This window comes from Lampris incognitus, chromosome 2, assembly GCF_029633865.1.
Source record: "Lampris incognitus isolate fLamInc1 chromosome 2, fLamInc1.hap2, whole genome shotgun sequence".
Classification (NCBI taxonomy): domain Eukaryota; kingdom Metazoa; phylum Chordata; class Actinopteri; order Lampriformes; family Lampridae; genus Lampris; species Lampris incognitus.
The window spans coordinates 148,452,041-148,467,963 of record NC_079212.1 but is presented as its reverse complement, the minus strand read 5'-3'; the positions used below and the strand labels follow the sequence as shown (position 1 = coordinate 148,467,963).

The following is a 15,923-nucleotide window of genomic DNA, read 5'->3' as shown; positions in this document are numbered from 1 at the left end:
TTTGTTGCCATCATGGTGCTTTTTCTGTGGGACTTTCCAGTCCTGATTTCAGTTCCAGCACTAACTGAAACACGGCCCTGCTGGGAACTAGCGGAAACCCCTACGTAGGTGTTAGCTTAGTCCCGTACACATGCATTGACGGTTTCCTGGAGACGTCTGTGAATGTTCTCATTCATCCAGGTCATGGTTATCCAAAGGAGTTGAATCAAGTGCAACTGGACTGGTATATATCACGGATATATACCAGTCCAGTTGCACTTGATTCAACTCCTTTGGAGAGTTTCCTGGAGAGCTTGTTTTTCACTGTTTGCAGCCCCTTTGACGGGGGTGGGGCAGGTTTCCTGACCTGATGACCTTTCTGAAACCCTCGAACCCTTTTCTGTTGCTCAGGTGCAACATATTGTTGAAAAATATGTGTAATAACGTTTAAAATTTCACCTTTGTGTAGCTTAACCAAATCTACTTTCAAATGACACCTCTGTTGGGTGTCCAGGTAGCGTAGCGGTCTATTCCGTTGCCTACCAACACAGGGATCGCTGGTTCGAATCCCTGTGTTACCTCCGGCTTGGTTGGACGTTCCTACAGACACAATTGGCCGTGTCTGCGGGTGGGAAGCCGGATGTGGGTATGTGTCCTGGTCACTGCACTAGCGCCCCCTCTGGTCGGTCAGGGGCGCCTGTTTGGGGGGAGGGGGAACTGGGGGAATAGTGTGATCCTCCCACGCACTACGTCCCCCTGGTGAAACTCCTCACTGTCAGGTGAAAAGAAGCGGCTGGTGACTCCACATATATGGGAGGAGGCATGTGGTAGTCTGCAGCCCTCCCCGGATCAGCAGAGGGGGTGGAGCAGGGACCGGGACGGCTCGGAAGAGTGGGGTTATTGGACAGTTACAACTGGGGAGAAAAAGGGGGAAAATTTTTAAAAAAATCAGCGGAGCTAACATGTTCATTATAAAGAAGGACTTCACAATGGATGAAAAAAGACCGGGTTTAAAAAAGGAAGCATGGGAAATGAAGAAGCTGTTCGATGTTCCTCTGTGGACTCATAAACCAGACAGAGGAACAGGAGCGTCCATACTGACACATGCATATGGAAGTAGACCTAGACAAGCCAAAAAAAAGGTGAGATTGTATACTTTTACAAGCAGTGTGTGTTCTGGAACCCTCCTCAGGTAACCGGAAGGGGTTCGGGGGTTTCAGAAAGGTTCTCAAATTGGCAAATGTGGGTCGGGAAACCTTAACCGGTCCAAGTTAAACGTGCTGCCTGCAAACGGTGCTGCTAACTTGTCAAGGCATTTCCATGGGACTACACCCAGCTAGTGGCGTGTACTAGTCCCACACAGGGCTGTGGAAATGCAAACGATAAGCCTGCACGCCTTCTTATCGGCAGGGCGCGGCGTGCGGCGGTCTCTTTACGGCTTCATTATGATGATGAAGAAAAGTTATGTCTTGATGTTTGACGGGACAAATCCTCTCAGACTATTTTATGTATTAACTCCAGCCCTCCCCTGGATGGCGCTGTGTTTCAGTTTGTCCCGGTGGATTAGACGCCCCCTGCAGTAACAATGGGGAATGCCGTGATGGAATGAGGGCCGGGGGAACATGTGTGTGTCGGAGAGGCTTCCAAGGACGCGCGTGTGAATCCTGCCTTCCTAAACACTACGGCTCGAATTGTACAGGTAAGAACACACACCCGCTGATCAAGCACCACAACTTGAGGACCACTGCCATAAGGTGGCGCTCTCTCATAGGTCCTGAATGTCTCGGTTTCAGTTGTCCAGATTAGGGGTCGACCAGTTGGCGCGGCCAGTTACCGGATGTGATATTCAGCATTTTCATGATTATTGGAATCGTATCGTATTTTTCTTTATTATCCAGTTGTCGATAGATATTTAGAAAATGCACTACTCTGGCGCTGATGCAGCCGCCTCTCTCTGTCTGTAGGTACCACTCTGTGGTCTCCAGCAATGTCCCGTCCACATCTCTATCTGATTGGTTACATGTCACGAGTAATAGCCTGTCAGCACACATTTGCAGAGTGAAGCTGCTCCGGTGAGCGAGCGGGGAGTGTCGCCAGGTCGAGCAGTGTCACCAGGTCGGGCAGTGTTGCCAGGTCGGGCAGTGTTGCCAGGTTGGGCAGTGTCGCCAGGTCAGGCAGTGTCGCCAGGTCAGGCAGTGTCGCCAGGTCAGGCAGTGTCGCCAGGTCGAGCAGTGTCACCAGGTCGGGCAGTGTTGCCAGGTCGGGCAGTGTCGCCAGGTCAGGCAGTGTCACCAGGTCGGGCAGTGTCACCAGGTCGGGCAGTGTTGCCAGGTTGGGCAGTGTCGCCAGGTCGGGCAGTGTCGCCAGGTCAGGCAGTGTCGCCAGGTCGGGGAGGGTCGCCACGTCGGGCAGTGTCGCCACGTCGGGCAGTGTCGCCAGGTCGGGCAGTGTTGTCAGGTCGGGCAGTGTCGCCAGGTCGGGGAGTGTCGCCAGGTCGGGCAGTGTTGTCAGGTCGGGCAGTGTCGCCAGGTCAGGCAGTGTCACCAGGTCGGGCAGTGTTGTCAGGTCAGGCAGTGTCGCCAGGTCAGGCAGTGTCGCCAGGTCGGGGAGTGTCGCCAGGTCAGGCAGTGTCGCCAGGTCAGGGAGTGTTGCCAGGTCAGGCAGTGTCGCCAGGTCGGGCAGTGTCGCCAGGTCGGGGAGTGTCGCCAGGTTGGGCAGTGTCGCCAGGTCGGGCAGTGTTGTCAGGTCGGGCAGTGTTGCCAGGTCGGGCAGTGTTGCCAGGTCGGGCAGTGTTGCCAGGTCGGGCAGTGTTGCCAGGTCGGGCAGTGTCGCCGTCCAAGGGAACAAATGCCAGCCAGGATGACTGTCCTAACAGCCAGTCTGCATGGGCTAGCCGTTAGTCTAGCCTGCCCCGATTACACGTCCTGTCAGACTGCCCTCCGTGTGTCCTCCTTGGGCTCCAGGCAGGCGCCGTGGTCCCTGTAGCAACCGGATGAAGCAGACCAAGCCCTCTCAGCCGATCCAGCACCAGCTCTCCCAGCCAGACACCTTGACACTCCACACGACGAGATCAAAAACACAGTCAACACCAAGTGAGGCCGCCACCAGACCGCCCTCGGTGTTATCGGAACTGCCGGTCTGCATAGGCTAGCAGTTAGCTTAGCCTGCCCCGCTTCCACATCCTTTCAGACCACCCTCATTGTTACCTCCTCGGGTGCAGCTTCGGGCAAGGCCGTGGTCCCTGGGCCCACAGCGCAGCAGACCAAGCTCTCACAGCCGATCCAGCGCCAGCTGAGCTCAAACCGGAAGCAGAAGTTTGGGTGGGTTTTTAATTATATTACAATTACAGCCTGGCCTGGGAACACCTTGGGATCCCCCAGGAGGAGCTGGGGGGGTGTTGTTGGGGGGAGGGACGTCTGGAGTGCCCTACTTAGCTTGCTGCCATGGCGATCCTACCCCGGAGAAGTGACTGAAGATGAATTAATGAAATGATGAACAATTATGTAGCAACCGGTGGGGGCGGTTGCTCTGACTGTCGGCGGAGCTGCGCTGGGGGAGCGCAAGGACTCATGGGGACTTACTGTTAATGTTCGAGTTGATTGTGTTATTTTTCGCATGTCCCGGATGTTCTGTTCATGTTGGGATGTGTTGTTTGGGGGTTTGACTCGAACTGGGTAGAGGGCTGTTACTGACTGACTGACCTAAGGACCGTGACTTAGACTGATCAGGGGGTTAGTCGTTACATTGCTGTCAGTTCTGTGTGTAAATAAAAGAGAACTCCTGGAGTCGTGCAGTGTATGGGGCACGGGAGTTGCAATTAAAAAGAGATCTCTGCCTCTTGACTCGTACTCCCATGCCGGATTGCCAGATTGGTGTCAGAAGTGGGATTGCGCTGAAAAATGGAGAGGGATATCCAGAGACAGGATGGGGACTTAGAGCAGACCTGTTGGTGCTTGGAAAACCTGGCATGGCAAAAGATGGAAGTTGAATAAGAGGCCAGGAAAGCCAATACAGAGGAACGCCTGCTGCCCGCTGCCACCAACTGCCCCCTAGCGATCGGGAGGGATGCTGCGCATGGAACACCAGCCAAGCTGCCCCAAGTACAATGGGATGACAGCTAGAGCCATACCTCTTGCAAGTCCAATTAGCGGCATGGCAAAATTGATGGAGCAACAACGAAGCTGCCATCCACCTGGCTCTGGCATTAGAGGGAAAGGCTTTGCAGGTGCTCCTCAACCTAGCCCCAGCAGAGCAGCGGGACCGCCAAGCCCTGACCGTGGTGCTGGAGAGGCAGTTCGGGCAACAGTCATTCACTAACCAGAGCAGGGAGCAGCTAGCCAGCTGCCGCCACCAAGAGGGAGAGAGCCTAAGTACCTTTGCCGTAGATGTGCAGCTACATGCCCAACACTGTTACTTGCAGTTCAATGCAGCTGCCCAAGAGGAGCTGGCCCTCCACACTTTCCTACGGGGGCTCATGCCGGAGTGGTTGCACCAGCATATTTGCCTCACTATTCCCCAGTCCCTCAGCAAGGCTTTATGTGAAGCTGAACGGGCCAAGGTGGTACTCACCACACGCCTTACCCAGCAGAAGGTCCCGCTCTCCAACCACACCTCAGTTTGGCCAGCGACCATGAAGAGTAAGAGGTAGAAGAGGTCTGCTTCCACCACAGCAGTCTCAGTGATGGCCTCCAACATCCAGGCAATGTCCACCCTGGCTGATTGACTGCTATTACTGGTGTGACGAGCCTGGTCACATAATCCACGACTACTCAGCGCCAGTGCAGAAAGCCAGAGTGACCTGGCCAGTGGGGAAATGACGGTGGAGTGGCCTAGTGATGGGACCGTCACTCCAATCTCCAGCCCCCCGTTAAGGCCAATGCACGCTGGTTGGCCATCTAGGTCGCATCAAAGGACTGTATCTGGACTGCCAACTCGTTGGTCGATCCTGCCAGGCCCTGAGACATGGGGTCTACCATTTCCTTGTTGCGACCTGGTGTCCTACCAGGCACCACCAGCCAACACTCAGCTGATGATGGTGAAAGGAGAGAAGGCTAGCATAAGAGGGATGAAGTCATTGCAAGTCCAGGCTGGAGACCAGGCGCTGGCGCACGGGTTTGCCAACATCCAAGACCTATGCATCATCAGCCTGGATCTGCTGACCTGCTGAGGAACCCATGTTAACATGTCAGAGGCACCATCACACTCGGCACAAATACAGTGACACTCCAGTCCAGCAGGGGGAAGAGCGGGCTTAGGGACCAGTTTGCCACAGCCGCCACTCAGCAGGCTCAGAGCCCCGGTGTGGCATTGGAGTGCTGCTCCTGCCAGTGGTGGGAGGAAGGGGGCCAGATGATGGTGGCGGCCATCCAGACCACCAGCAACAAGGTGAGGTGGTTCCCGTTGACCACGCAGCAACAACAAGGGCAGCAAAGAGGCAAACATGACCCTGGTGCTGGTGAATGGTTGGCTGGAGACGGGGCGGCACCCTGAGTGTACAGTGGTGTCAGCACTGGGGCCTGAGGCCTACTGCTGTAAATGGGCCAAATTTGAGCTACATGACGGGTTGGCGTATCGGAGGTGGCAAGCTACCGCATGAGGGATCGGCCTCATGCAGCTGCCCCGTGTGCTGTATCCCCAGGTTCACCAGATGGTCCATGGCTCGCTGGGGGGCGGGGCACTATGGAAATGCCAAGACCCTCCCCTGCCTCAAGGGGCGGTTCTACTGGCTTGGCTCTCGACGAGACGTGGAGCTGCACGTGCACTGCTGCAACTCCTGCACCCGCTGGGCCAGAGCCAGTTCTGGAGTGCAGCAGAAAAGAGCCTGTGACACACGGTGCTTTGGGCAGGCCTTCGTGTGAGGGGCCACAGTATGTGTGTATTGTCCTGTTCTTAAGAAGGGGATTTCCCCCAAGCTTCGTAGCCACTGGCAAGGTTCCGGAGAGGTCGTGGACCGGCTGTCTGAGGTGGTGTAAGGGTACGCATGCCTGGCCAGGGGTGCATGGTGGTGCTGCACTAGGACAGACTCTCCCCATGCCACCCCCTTACGCCGCCTGTTGTTGGGGCCGGGGGCGACAGTAGCACCCCATGTGCCAATCAGTGTGTCTTTCCACCAGTTGCGCTTCCTGTGAGCCCCCAGGCGGCCTGTTCGCCAGCGACGACACCATGGACATTTGAGGGACTATGTATTGGGTGATGGGGTCATCAAGGACGACTAACCTCTCAGGTGGGGGATATGTAGCGACCAGGGGAGGCAGTCATTCTGACTTTTGGCGGTTCTGCGCTGGGGGAGCACAATGGCTGATAGGATTGTTAATGTTCATGTTAAAATTGTGTTTTAGTGATGTTGTGTTCATATTGTGATTGTTGTTGTGTTGTTTGTTTGGGGGCTCGACTCGGACTATGTAGAAGACTGACTGTAGGACCGTGACTCAGGCTAATGTCTGTCTTTGTGACCTCGGGGGGGAATCATTGTGTCGATAGTTCTGGCGGTGTGAATAAACGAGCAGTCCTGGGGTCGTGCGGTGTATAGGCCACGGGAGTTGTGATTAAAAGGAGATCTCTGTCTCTCCACTCGTTCTTTCATGCTGGCTCGCCACAATACGCTTCAGCAGTTTGTGTTATTCTGAATTTCGACATCAAGATTTTCATTTACTGCAAATATATATCAGTTCCAAATGTCGGTTATCGGCCTCCTTGATTACTAATCGATATCAGCCCTGAAAAAGCTATGTCGGTCGACCCCTGGTCCAGATGACACGAGACACTCTGGCTCATCAGCGGACAGCAGAACCATGAATGTGTTATAAGACCTGAAGATGGCACCTATGTGTTCCAATAAAAATTGTTCACCTGGCGCATATGCCAGAAATGTTCCTCGCTTCCTGGTTGCTTATGGGGTTATGTGGCCCACTGAATGTGTGCAGTGGTGTCAATCCCATCATGCCTCTGGCAGCCAGGCTATGTGAATAGCTGGTACACAAGGGTGACGTTATTCAGAAAAAAAGGTCTCTGGAAACGTTTTAGAAAGATTAAAAATGTACAATACAAAGAGCGATGTGTGACCATGTCTGTAGCTGCAGGTGTCCTGTCAGCAGTATGAGACACGTCTCTTTCACAGTGGTGGTCTATGGGGAAAATGCTTTTTGGGCCACATGGGGATTTTTCATTCCAATACCACGAGTGGCCACTGGGAAACATTGTAAGCAAGGCTGAGCGGCGGCGCCCTATCCAGGTCTTATATAGGTAGAGGCTAGTTCCCATCGATACAGAGATGGAGTAGAGAACGGTCAGCTGAGCATGGGGGAAATGCCTCTACCATGCCTCCACACGCCCCGCGTAGCATCCAGGCGCTAGGATTGTAGGAAGACCCACCCCTACTCTGCTCTGATTAGCTAACTTTAACCCTAACCCCGCCCTAACCCTAACCTTACCCTACCCAAACAACGGAGGCAATGAGTACTTGCGCATGCTCAGTTGACCGTTCTCTGCATGGATGGGAACTAGCCTCTACCGTCTTATACGTATACGTCCATGGGCAGAACAGTGTGAAAGGTTATCCACCTTTCCTGCCCTGACCTGATGTGTTCTGTCTGTCTGTCTCCCGGCACAGTGCCCTGGTGGTTAGCACTGTTGCCTCACAGCAAGAAGGTCCGGGGTACGAACCCCAGACCATCCCAGGTTCTTTCTGTGTGGAGGTTGCATGTTCTCCCTGTGTCAAGTCAAGTCAAGTCAGTTTTATTTGTGTAGCCCAGTATCACAAATTACAAATGTGCCTCAGGAGGCTTTACAGCAACACAACATCCTGTCCTTACACCCTCACATGGGATAAGGAACACCTCCCTAAAACCTTTAACAGAGAGGACCAACAGGAAGAAACCTCAGGGAGAGCAACTGAGGAGGATCTCTCTCCCAAGATGCACAACGTGACATGATGTTGTGTTTACACAATGAGTTTCTTCTGGGTACTCCAGTTTCCTCCAGCCACAAAAAGACATGTGTGTTAGAGTTAATACTCCTGTCTGTGCCCCTGAGCAAGGCAATGACAAAGAGCTAAGAGTTGGTCCCCAGGCGCTGCACTATGGCTGCCCAGTGCTGCTAGTCTGCACAGCTGCCCACTGTTTCTAGTGTGTGTAGGGTTAGGAATTTAGTTGTATGTATGTACAGTGACCATGAAGTATCTTCTTCTCTGTCGGTCTGTCTGTCCATCTACCGGTCTGTCTGTCGTCTGCCTGTCTCTCTCAGCGTGCAACTGTACGGTGAATGGTCAGTGTCAGGATGGGATGGAGGGTTCTGGTCAGTGTGCGTGTCAGTCGGGCTGGCAGGGTGAACGATGTGAGCAGAAAGTGGGTGAGTGTCTGTGGCTAACCGGCCGCAGTAACGTCTTCATCACATACTCATATTTTATCATGTCAGTTGTGTTGTGTTGACACCTCGGGGGGTTTTATGTTGTATTGTGTGTGTTACAGGATTTATCTTATGGTGCTAGCCTTGCATTTGATCCCGGCCCTCCTCCCCTTCCTCTAAAAGAACACAATAGAAATAAGATGTAGGCCTTTATCGTCTAATCCTGATGTTTATGGCACTGCTCTAGAGACCTTCAGCTGGGCTGTAATAAAATTATCAAATAATAATAATACAGAAAAACATGATCACCGACAAGGTTACGCCGTCCATCCAAGTGGATGTGCTGTCTGACTGAGGCCTCTGTTGGAGTAAAAGGTGTAGGATATATTGAATATAAAACCTTTGTAGAAGTGACTGTGTTAGTTTCGCTCTGTGTCTTCTAGAGTCGCTACCAGAGGAGTGTAAGCGCTGCCATGTGGATGCCGTCTGTCTACCAAACGTAGGCTGTCAGTGTAAAGAGCAGTTTCAGGGAGATGGAATTGACTGCAGCCCAATGCCTCGTGGGTATTTTATTTCATTTAGCTCATAAACTCACTGCTAGCAAATGTTGACTGATCAGGCACAGCTGATAACTGGATTCGTAGTCTGAAGGCCTGGAATGTTCCAAAGGCAGAACAGTGTCTAAAACCACATCCTGATAAGAGACAACCAACACAGACGCTGGTCTACTACATCATATGATCTAATCTACTACATCATATGATCTAATCTACTACATCATATGATCTAATCTACTATGTTATATGATGTAATCTACTACGTTATATGATCTAATCTACTACATAATCTAATCTACTACATCATATAATCTAATCTACTACATCATATAATCTAATCTACTACATCTACTACTACCTTCGGCTGCTCCTGTTAGGGATCACCACAGTGGATCATCCGTCTCCATCTCTTCCTGTCTTCTGCATCTTCCTCTGTCACACCAGCCACCTACATGTCCTCCCTCACCACATCCATAAACCTCCTCTTTGTCCTTCCTCTTCTCCTCTTCCCTGGCAGCTCCATATTCAGCATCCTTCTCCCAGTATACCCAGCATCTCTCCTCCACACATGTCCAAACCATCTCATCTTGCCTCTCTTGCTTTGTCTCCAAACCGTCCAACCTGAGCTGTCCCTCTAATATACTCGTTCCTAATCCTGTCCTTCTTCATCACTCCCAATGAAAATCTTATCATCTTCATCTCTGCCACCTCCAGCTCCTCCTCCTGTCTTTTCATCAGTGCCACTGTCTCCAAACCATACAACATAGCTGTTACATGGTTTGCTATATGATCTAATCTGCTGCATCATATGATCTAATATACTACATTTTATAATCTAATCTACTATGTTATATGATCTAATCTGCTAATATAGCACATCATATAATACTCATCATATAATACTACATCATATATTACTACATCATATAATACACTACATCATATAATCTAATCTACTACATCATATGATTTTATTTACTACGTCATATGATCTAATCTATGACATCATATGATCTAATCTACTACGTCATATGATCTAATGTAGTTCATCATATGATCTAATCTACTACATCATATAATCTAATCTACTACGTCATATGATCTAATCTAGTTCATCATATGATCTAATCTACTACATCATTCATGATCTAATTTACTACATCATATGAGCTAATCTATTACATCATATGATCTACTATGTCATGTTATTTAATCTACTACATCATATGATCTAATCTACTTCATCATATGATCTAATCTACTACGTCATATGATCTAATCTACTACATCATACGATCTAATAGTTCATTATATGATCTAATCTACTACATCATACGATCTAATAGTTCCTTATATGATCTAATTTACTACATCATATGATCTAATCTACTACATCATACGATCTAATAGTTCATTATATGATCTAATCTACTACATCATACGATCTAATAGTTCCTTATATGATCTAATTTACTACATCATATGATCTACTATATTATATAATCTAATCTACTACGTCATATAATGTAATCTACTACATCATGTGATCTCATCTACCACATCATATGAGCCAGTGATGTTGTTAAGGGCGAAGTTCAAACACATACCACTGCACTCATCCAGGCCAAAGCTTGATGCACTTGGGATGTTTTAACTGTTTCAGGTGAGTCGTCAGTCCTGCTGTCAGTGTTTAGCTGCAGGATGTTTCAGATTTAATTTTTATTTATTTATTAATTTATTTCTGATTTTTCCCTTTTTCTCCCAATTTAGTGGCCAATCGATCCCTATTTTAATTCAATCACCCACCCTCGTACTGCATGCATTCGCCAACTGCGTCTCTCCAGCCGGCAGTCTGGAAGGAGACGCCTCCCCACTTTCGTGACAAGGCGACTCCAGGCCGAACCACTGCTTTTTCCCACACACACAGAGACGCATTCATGTGACGAACACAAGCCAACTCCACCCCCCTCCCGAAGACAGCGTTGCCAATTATTGCTGCTTCATCGAGTCCGGCCATAGTCGGCTCTGACGAGACCGGGGCGTGTTTCACATTTTAAACAATATTCAAGCTCATTTATATCAGATGTCCTTAAACAAACGTAAACAGGTGGCTACCAGGGTCCTGAGGATTTAAACTTGCATATAAGCTAGCTCAGTAGCATCTGTGAATCAGTGAGTCACCAGCACCGCTGTACTGCATGAATAGTGCAGAATAGAAAAGGATAGAATATAGTAGAACTTTATTGTCCAACCAAGGCTGGAGACTTGATTTGGGGCCCATCACAGGCAGCAATAAAATCGGTACCAAACGCAGCTCGTTGTGGAAGAGGCGGCTGGTATGATTCACTGCAGCCAGAGCCTTTCCCTACACAGCTGTGCTGTAGAGGTCCACCAGTTTGCTGTCTGATGATGTATTTCCCGGTGGTCTCCAGAGCCTGGCTAACTGGTTTCCACTCACTGATTTCTACCATGAGTATCAATGAGTGTCCTACTGGAGTACAATCAAGCTGCTGAAGTCCAGGCAGTGTAACAGAAGACAAGATAAATAACAGAATAACAGAATGATGGTTGTGAATGCAGCTCCAGACCTGTGTGCGGAATATAACGGTGGTTGCCATGAGAACGCTGACTGTAGTCTAACCCAGTTGGTTGTCAACTGCACCTGCCACAGTGGTTACCATGGAGACGGTTTCTCTTGCGAGCCCATCAACAGGTGGGTGTGGTTTCTCCATCCTTCCTTTTCCCATTTGTTTTTTTTTCCTGCTGTTTTGATGATGATGATGATGCCCTGCCAGCTGTCTGCCCTAATCTGTCTGTCTACCTGTCTGTCTTCCTTCCCGTTTGTTTGTGTCTTTCTAAATCAGGTGTGTAGCGGAGCAAAATGGAGGCTGCAGTGACTTTGCTATCTGCAAGTTCACCGGACCAGTGAGTCCAACTGTCTGTCTTTCGTTTTTTCTACCCGTCTTTCTGTATGTCCGCTTCTTTCTTTATGTCTGTCTGTTTGTCTGTGCTTCTTTTTACCTGTCTGACTGTCTGTCTGTGCATCAGTACTTATTGAACCTGTATGTGTGTGTTGTTAGAATGAGCGTCGGTGTGAGTGCCTACCGGGGTACGTGGGTAATGGAATTCAGTGTCTGGAGAAGGTGGTGCCCCCTGTTGACCGCTGTCTGGAAGGCAATGGCGGCTGCAGTCCCAAGGCTACCTGCAAGGACACGCATTACCATGGTAACAGCTACCACAGCCTTACTACCGTGTTACCATGGTAACAACTTACACTTAACCAGTTCCTTTGAAGTGCCGGGTGACATTAGAGGTGGAGGGGAGCTGCAGTACAGTTGACTGTGTTGTAGTCTGCATGGCCGCGTTAGCGCTACAGTGCTGCTTCGTAGTTGCTAGGTAACTGCTGAGTCTCTGCCAGCTGGTCTTTACAAGGTCACCCAAGTTGCTATGGCAATGTTAAAAAGGACATTCAGGGCGTCCGGGTAGCGTGGCGGTCTATTCCGTTGCCTACCAACACGGGGATCGCCAGTTCGAATCCCCGTGTTACCTCCACTTAGTCGGGCATCCCTACAGACACAATTGGTCGTGTCTGTGGGTGGGAAGCCGGATGTGGGTATGTGTTCTGGTCACTGCACTAGCGCCTCCTCTGGTGAAACTCCTCACTGTCAGGTGAAAAGAAGCGGCTGGTGACTCCACATGTATGGGAGGAGACATGTGGTAGTCTGCAGCCCTCCCCGGATCAGCAGAGGGGGTGGAGCAGAGACCGGGACGGCTCAGAAGAGTGGGGTAATTGGCCAAGTACAATTGGGAGAAAGAGGGAGAGAAAAAAAAGGACATTCAACATCAGTAGTAGAGAAAGAACAACCAGAATAAGAATACACACTAATATCACAGTTGACGACATAAAGTCCAGTAATAAAAAGGTGTTTAACCAGTCAGCTGTGATGAAGAGAAATGTTTAACCAGTCAGCTGTGATGAAGAGAAGTGTTTAACCAGTCGGCTGTGATGAAGAGAAGTGTTTAACCAGTCAGCTGTGATGAAGAGAAGTGTTTAACCAGTCAGCTGTGATGAAGAGAAGTGTTTAACCAGTCAGTTGTGATGAAGAGAAGTGTTTAACCAGTCAGCTGTGATGAAGAGAAATGTTTAACCAGTCAGCTGTGATGAAGAGAAGTGTTTAACCAGTCAGCTGTGATGAAGAGAAGTGTTTAACCAGTCAGCTGTGATGAAGAGAAGTGTTTAACCAGTCAGCTGTGATGAAGAGTAGACCCTGCTGCTCCCCAGTCCAGCAAATGAGCAATGAAACTGCAGTATGGTGAGAGCATCAACTGAGTTACAACATCCTGTGTTGTGCAGCCCTAGCCATAGTGTGTCTGAGGAGAGCGTTGCTTTGCCTCCCCGTTGTGAGCCGGGTTGTGTGAGTGGCCCTGGATTTGCTAACCCTGGTCAAACTGTTTCTAGCCAACACCGCCGGGGTTTTCCACGTCCGTTCTCCGGAGGGGAAGTACAGGATGAACTTGACTGAGGCTGAGAGTGCCTGCAGAGCCCAGGATGCTACCCTAGCCAGCTTCAAACAGCTAGCTGACGCTCAGCAGGTAACAACAGCGCCATCTATATAGAGACACAAGCAGGGGAATATATAATATGTAAATATACTCATAGTACTTTTACTGTGGTGTACATAATACAACATAACATCATTGTTGTGACTGCTCATGTCGCTGCGTGTTTTGCAGTTGGGGATGCATCTGTGTGTTGCTGGCTGGTTGGAGGGGGGTCAGGTAGGCTACCCCACCCGCTTCCCCTCGGTGAATTGTGGAGATAACCACGTGGGTGTGGTCCTGTACAATATGTCTGTCGACAGTAGCAGCACATACGATGCCTACTGCTACAGGCTCAAAGGTACTAAGACAGTCATAGCAGTATGCAGAGGACTGAGGCTGACATCACATTCCACTCTGTTGTTCAGACACGGCAGCTTACAAGTCACACGGCCAAAACACATTTCTGACATAACCTCATTTTAATACCACACTGTGGCTCCACCAGACTCACATCACTTTTAGAAAAAAAACCACTTGCACCTGACTTGTGAGGAATGAAAGCATTATAGTGAACGAGTGCTGTACCAGTATGATGTTTATACCTTGGCAAAATAGTAAATACTGAGTGTTTGGATTCAGGTTCTCGGTTGTTCTGCTGTACAAAAGTAAAGTAAGTAACAGGAACCAGTTGGCAGGAGAGAACATTTCAGCGTGCTCCCCTTCTTACTTATGTTTTTCAGTTTCTCTTGTCATGTTCACGTCACACCATGCTAATTTCCCACCAGTTTTGTGAAGGTACAAGCAGAGTGCCTGAGTGCACACGGGGCATGGGAGCTGAGATCAGTTCCTGGTCCCTCAGAAGGGAGAAGGCGTCAGAGATGAATGTGACTGACAGAACACATTTGGATGGATTATTACTGAATTATTACTGCTCCGTGGACGATGATGTTTGCGGATGACATTGTGATCTGTAGTGAGACTAGGGTGCAGGTGGAGGAGAGCCTGGGGAGGTGGAGGTATGCACTGGAGAGAAGAGGAATGAAAGTCAGTAGGAGCAAGACAGAATAGCTATGTGTGAATGAGAGGGAGGACCGTGGAATGGTGAGGATGCAAGGAGTGGAGGTGATGAAGGTGGATCAGTTTAAATACTTGGGGTCAACTGTCCAAAGTAACGGGGAGTGCAGAAGAGAGGTGGAGAAGAAAGTGCAGGCAGGGTGGAGTGGGTGGAGAAGAGTGTCAGGAGTGATTTGTGACAGAAGGGTACCAGCAAGAGTTAAAGGGAAGGTTTACAAGATGGTAGTGAGACCTGCTATGTTATATGGTTTGGAGACAGTGGCACTGATGAAAAGACAGGAGGAGGAGCTGGAGGTGGCAGAGATGAAGATGATAAGGTTTTCATTGGGAGTGATGAAGAAGGACAGGATTAGGAATGAGAATATTAGAGAGACAGCTCAGGTTGGACGGTTTGGAGACAAAGCAAGAGAGACAAGATGGAGATGGTTTGGACATGTGTGGAGGAGAGATGATGGGTATACTGGGAGAAGGATGCTGAATATGGAGCTGCCTGGAAGAGGAGAAGAGGAAGGCCAAAGAGGAGGTTTATGGATGTGGTGAGGGAGGACATGCAGGTGGCTGGTGTGACAGAGGAAGATGCAGAGGACAGGAAGCGATGGAAACAGATGATCCGCTGTGGCGCCCCCTAACAGGAGCAGCCGAAAGTAGTAGTAGTAGTAGTAGTAGCAGTAGTAGTAGTAGTAGTAGCAGCAGTAGTAGTAGTAGTAGCAGTAGTAGCAGTAGTAGTAGTAGTAGTAGTAGCAGTAGTAGTAGCAGTAGTAGCAGTAGTAGCAGTAGTAGTAGCAGTAGTAGTAGTAGTAGTAGCAGTAGTAGTAAATGTTGCAGAGAAAATGTTGAGATGTGTGGTCATACACGTTTGGGATAAAACCAACTGAAAACTGTAAAGAGACAGAAAGCAAAGCTGTCTACATCCAGTCTGACCAGACTCTCACTGGTTTGGCCCTGAATATTTGTGTCCTGACTCACTCACACTGAGTGTGTTGCCATGGCAAGTCTGTGTGTTGCCTAAGGGCACTTTGACAGAGCATGTCTGTTAACAGTGATTGTGAGGGAACAGAGCCAGAGACCTGCTGGATTAGTACAGTCACCTGTCTGATGTGGCTGGTAATACCTCTCTGAGGACAAACACCCAAAACAAGATTCCAGTGGCCGTCATCAGTTGAGTTGATTTCAGTGCCTTATTGTCCAACATGAGTAATGTGGTTAGCATAACAAAACACACAACCAGGCCAAACCACAATACAGGTACACACATTAATAACACACTAAACACAGAAGACTACAGAACAGAAACAAATGGAGTTGGCTGTATTTGTGTGGATCAGAGAAGGTTACGGTTTACTCCTCTTCATCCCCAATGGGACATAAGGCTGCGATGTGCTTTCTCCACCAGTTAGTCCCTGGTGGCACGTTGTGCCTTTCCTCACA

The 15,923-nt window shown here is 49.5% G+C and overlaps 1 protein-coding gene across 5 annotated transcripts in view; it reads left to right on the top strand.

Annotated features, from left to right (window-relative positions):
• Positions 1 to 15,923, top strand: part of stab1 (stabilin 1) — a 280,261-nt gene that overhangs the window by 228,482 nt on the left and 35,856 nt on the right. For all 5 annotated transcript variants that reach the window (XM_056273194.1, XM_056273192.1, XM_056273193.1 and 2 more), the window contains 8 exons: positions 1,529 to 1,678; positions 8,221 to 8,325; positions 8,766 to 8,882; positions 11,460 to 11,592; positions 11,744 to 11,804; positions 11,960 to 12,104; positions 13,339 to 13,472; positions 13,614 to 13,779. In XM_056273194.1, the coding sequence (XP_056129169.1) occupies positions 1,529 to 1,678; positions 8,221 to 8,325; positions 8,766 to 8,882; positions 11,460 to 11,592; positions 11,744 to 11,804; positions 11,960 to 12,104; positions 13,339 to 13,472; positions 13,614 to 13,779 (1,011 nt within the window). The remainder of the gene's footprint in view (positions 1 to 1,528; positions 1,679 to 8,220; positions 8,326 to 8,765; positions 8,883 to 11,459; positions 11,593 to 11,743; positions 11,805 to 11,959; positions 12,105 to 13,338; positions 13,473 to 13,613; positions 13,780 to 15,923) is intronic.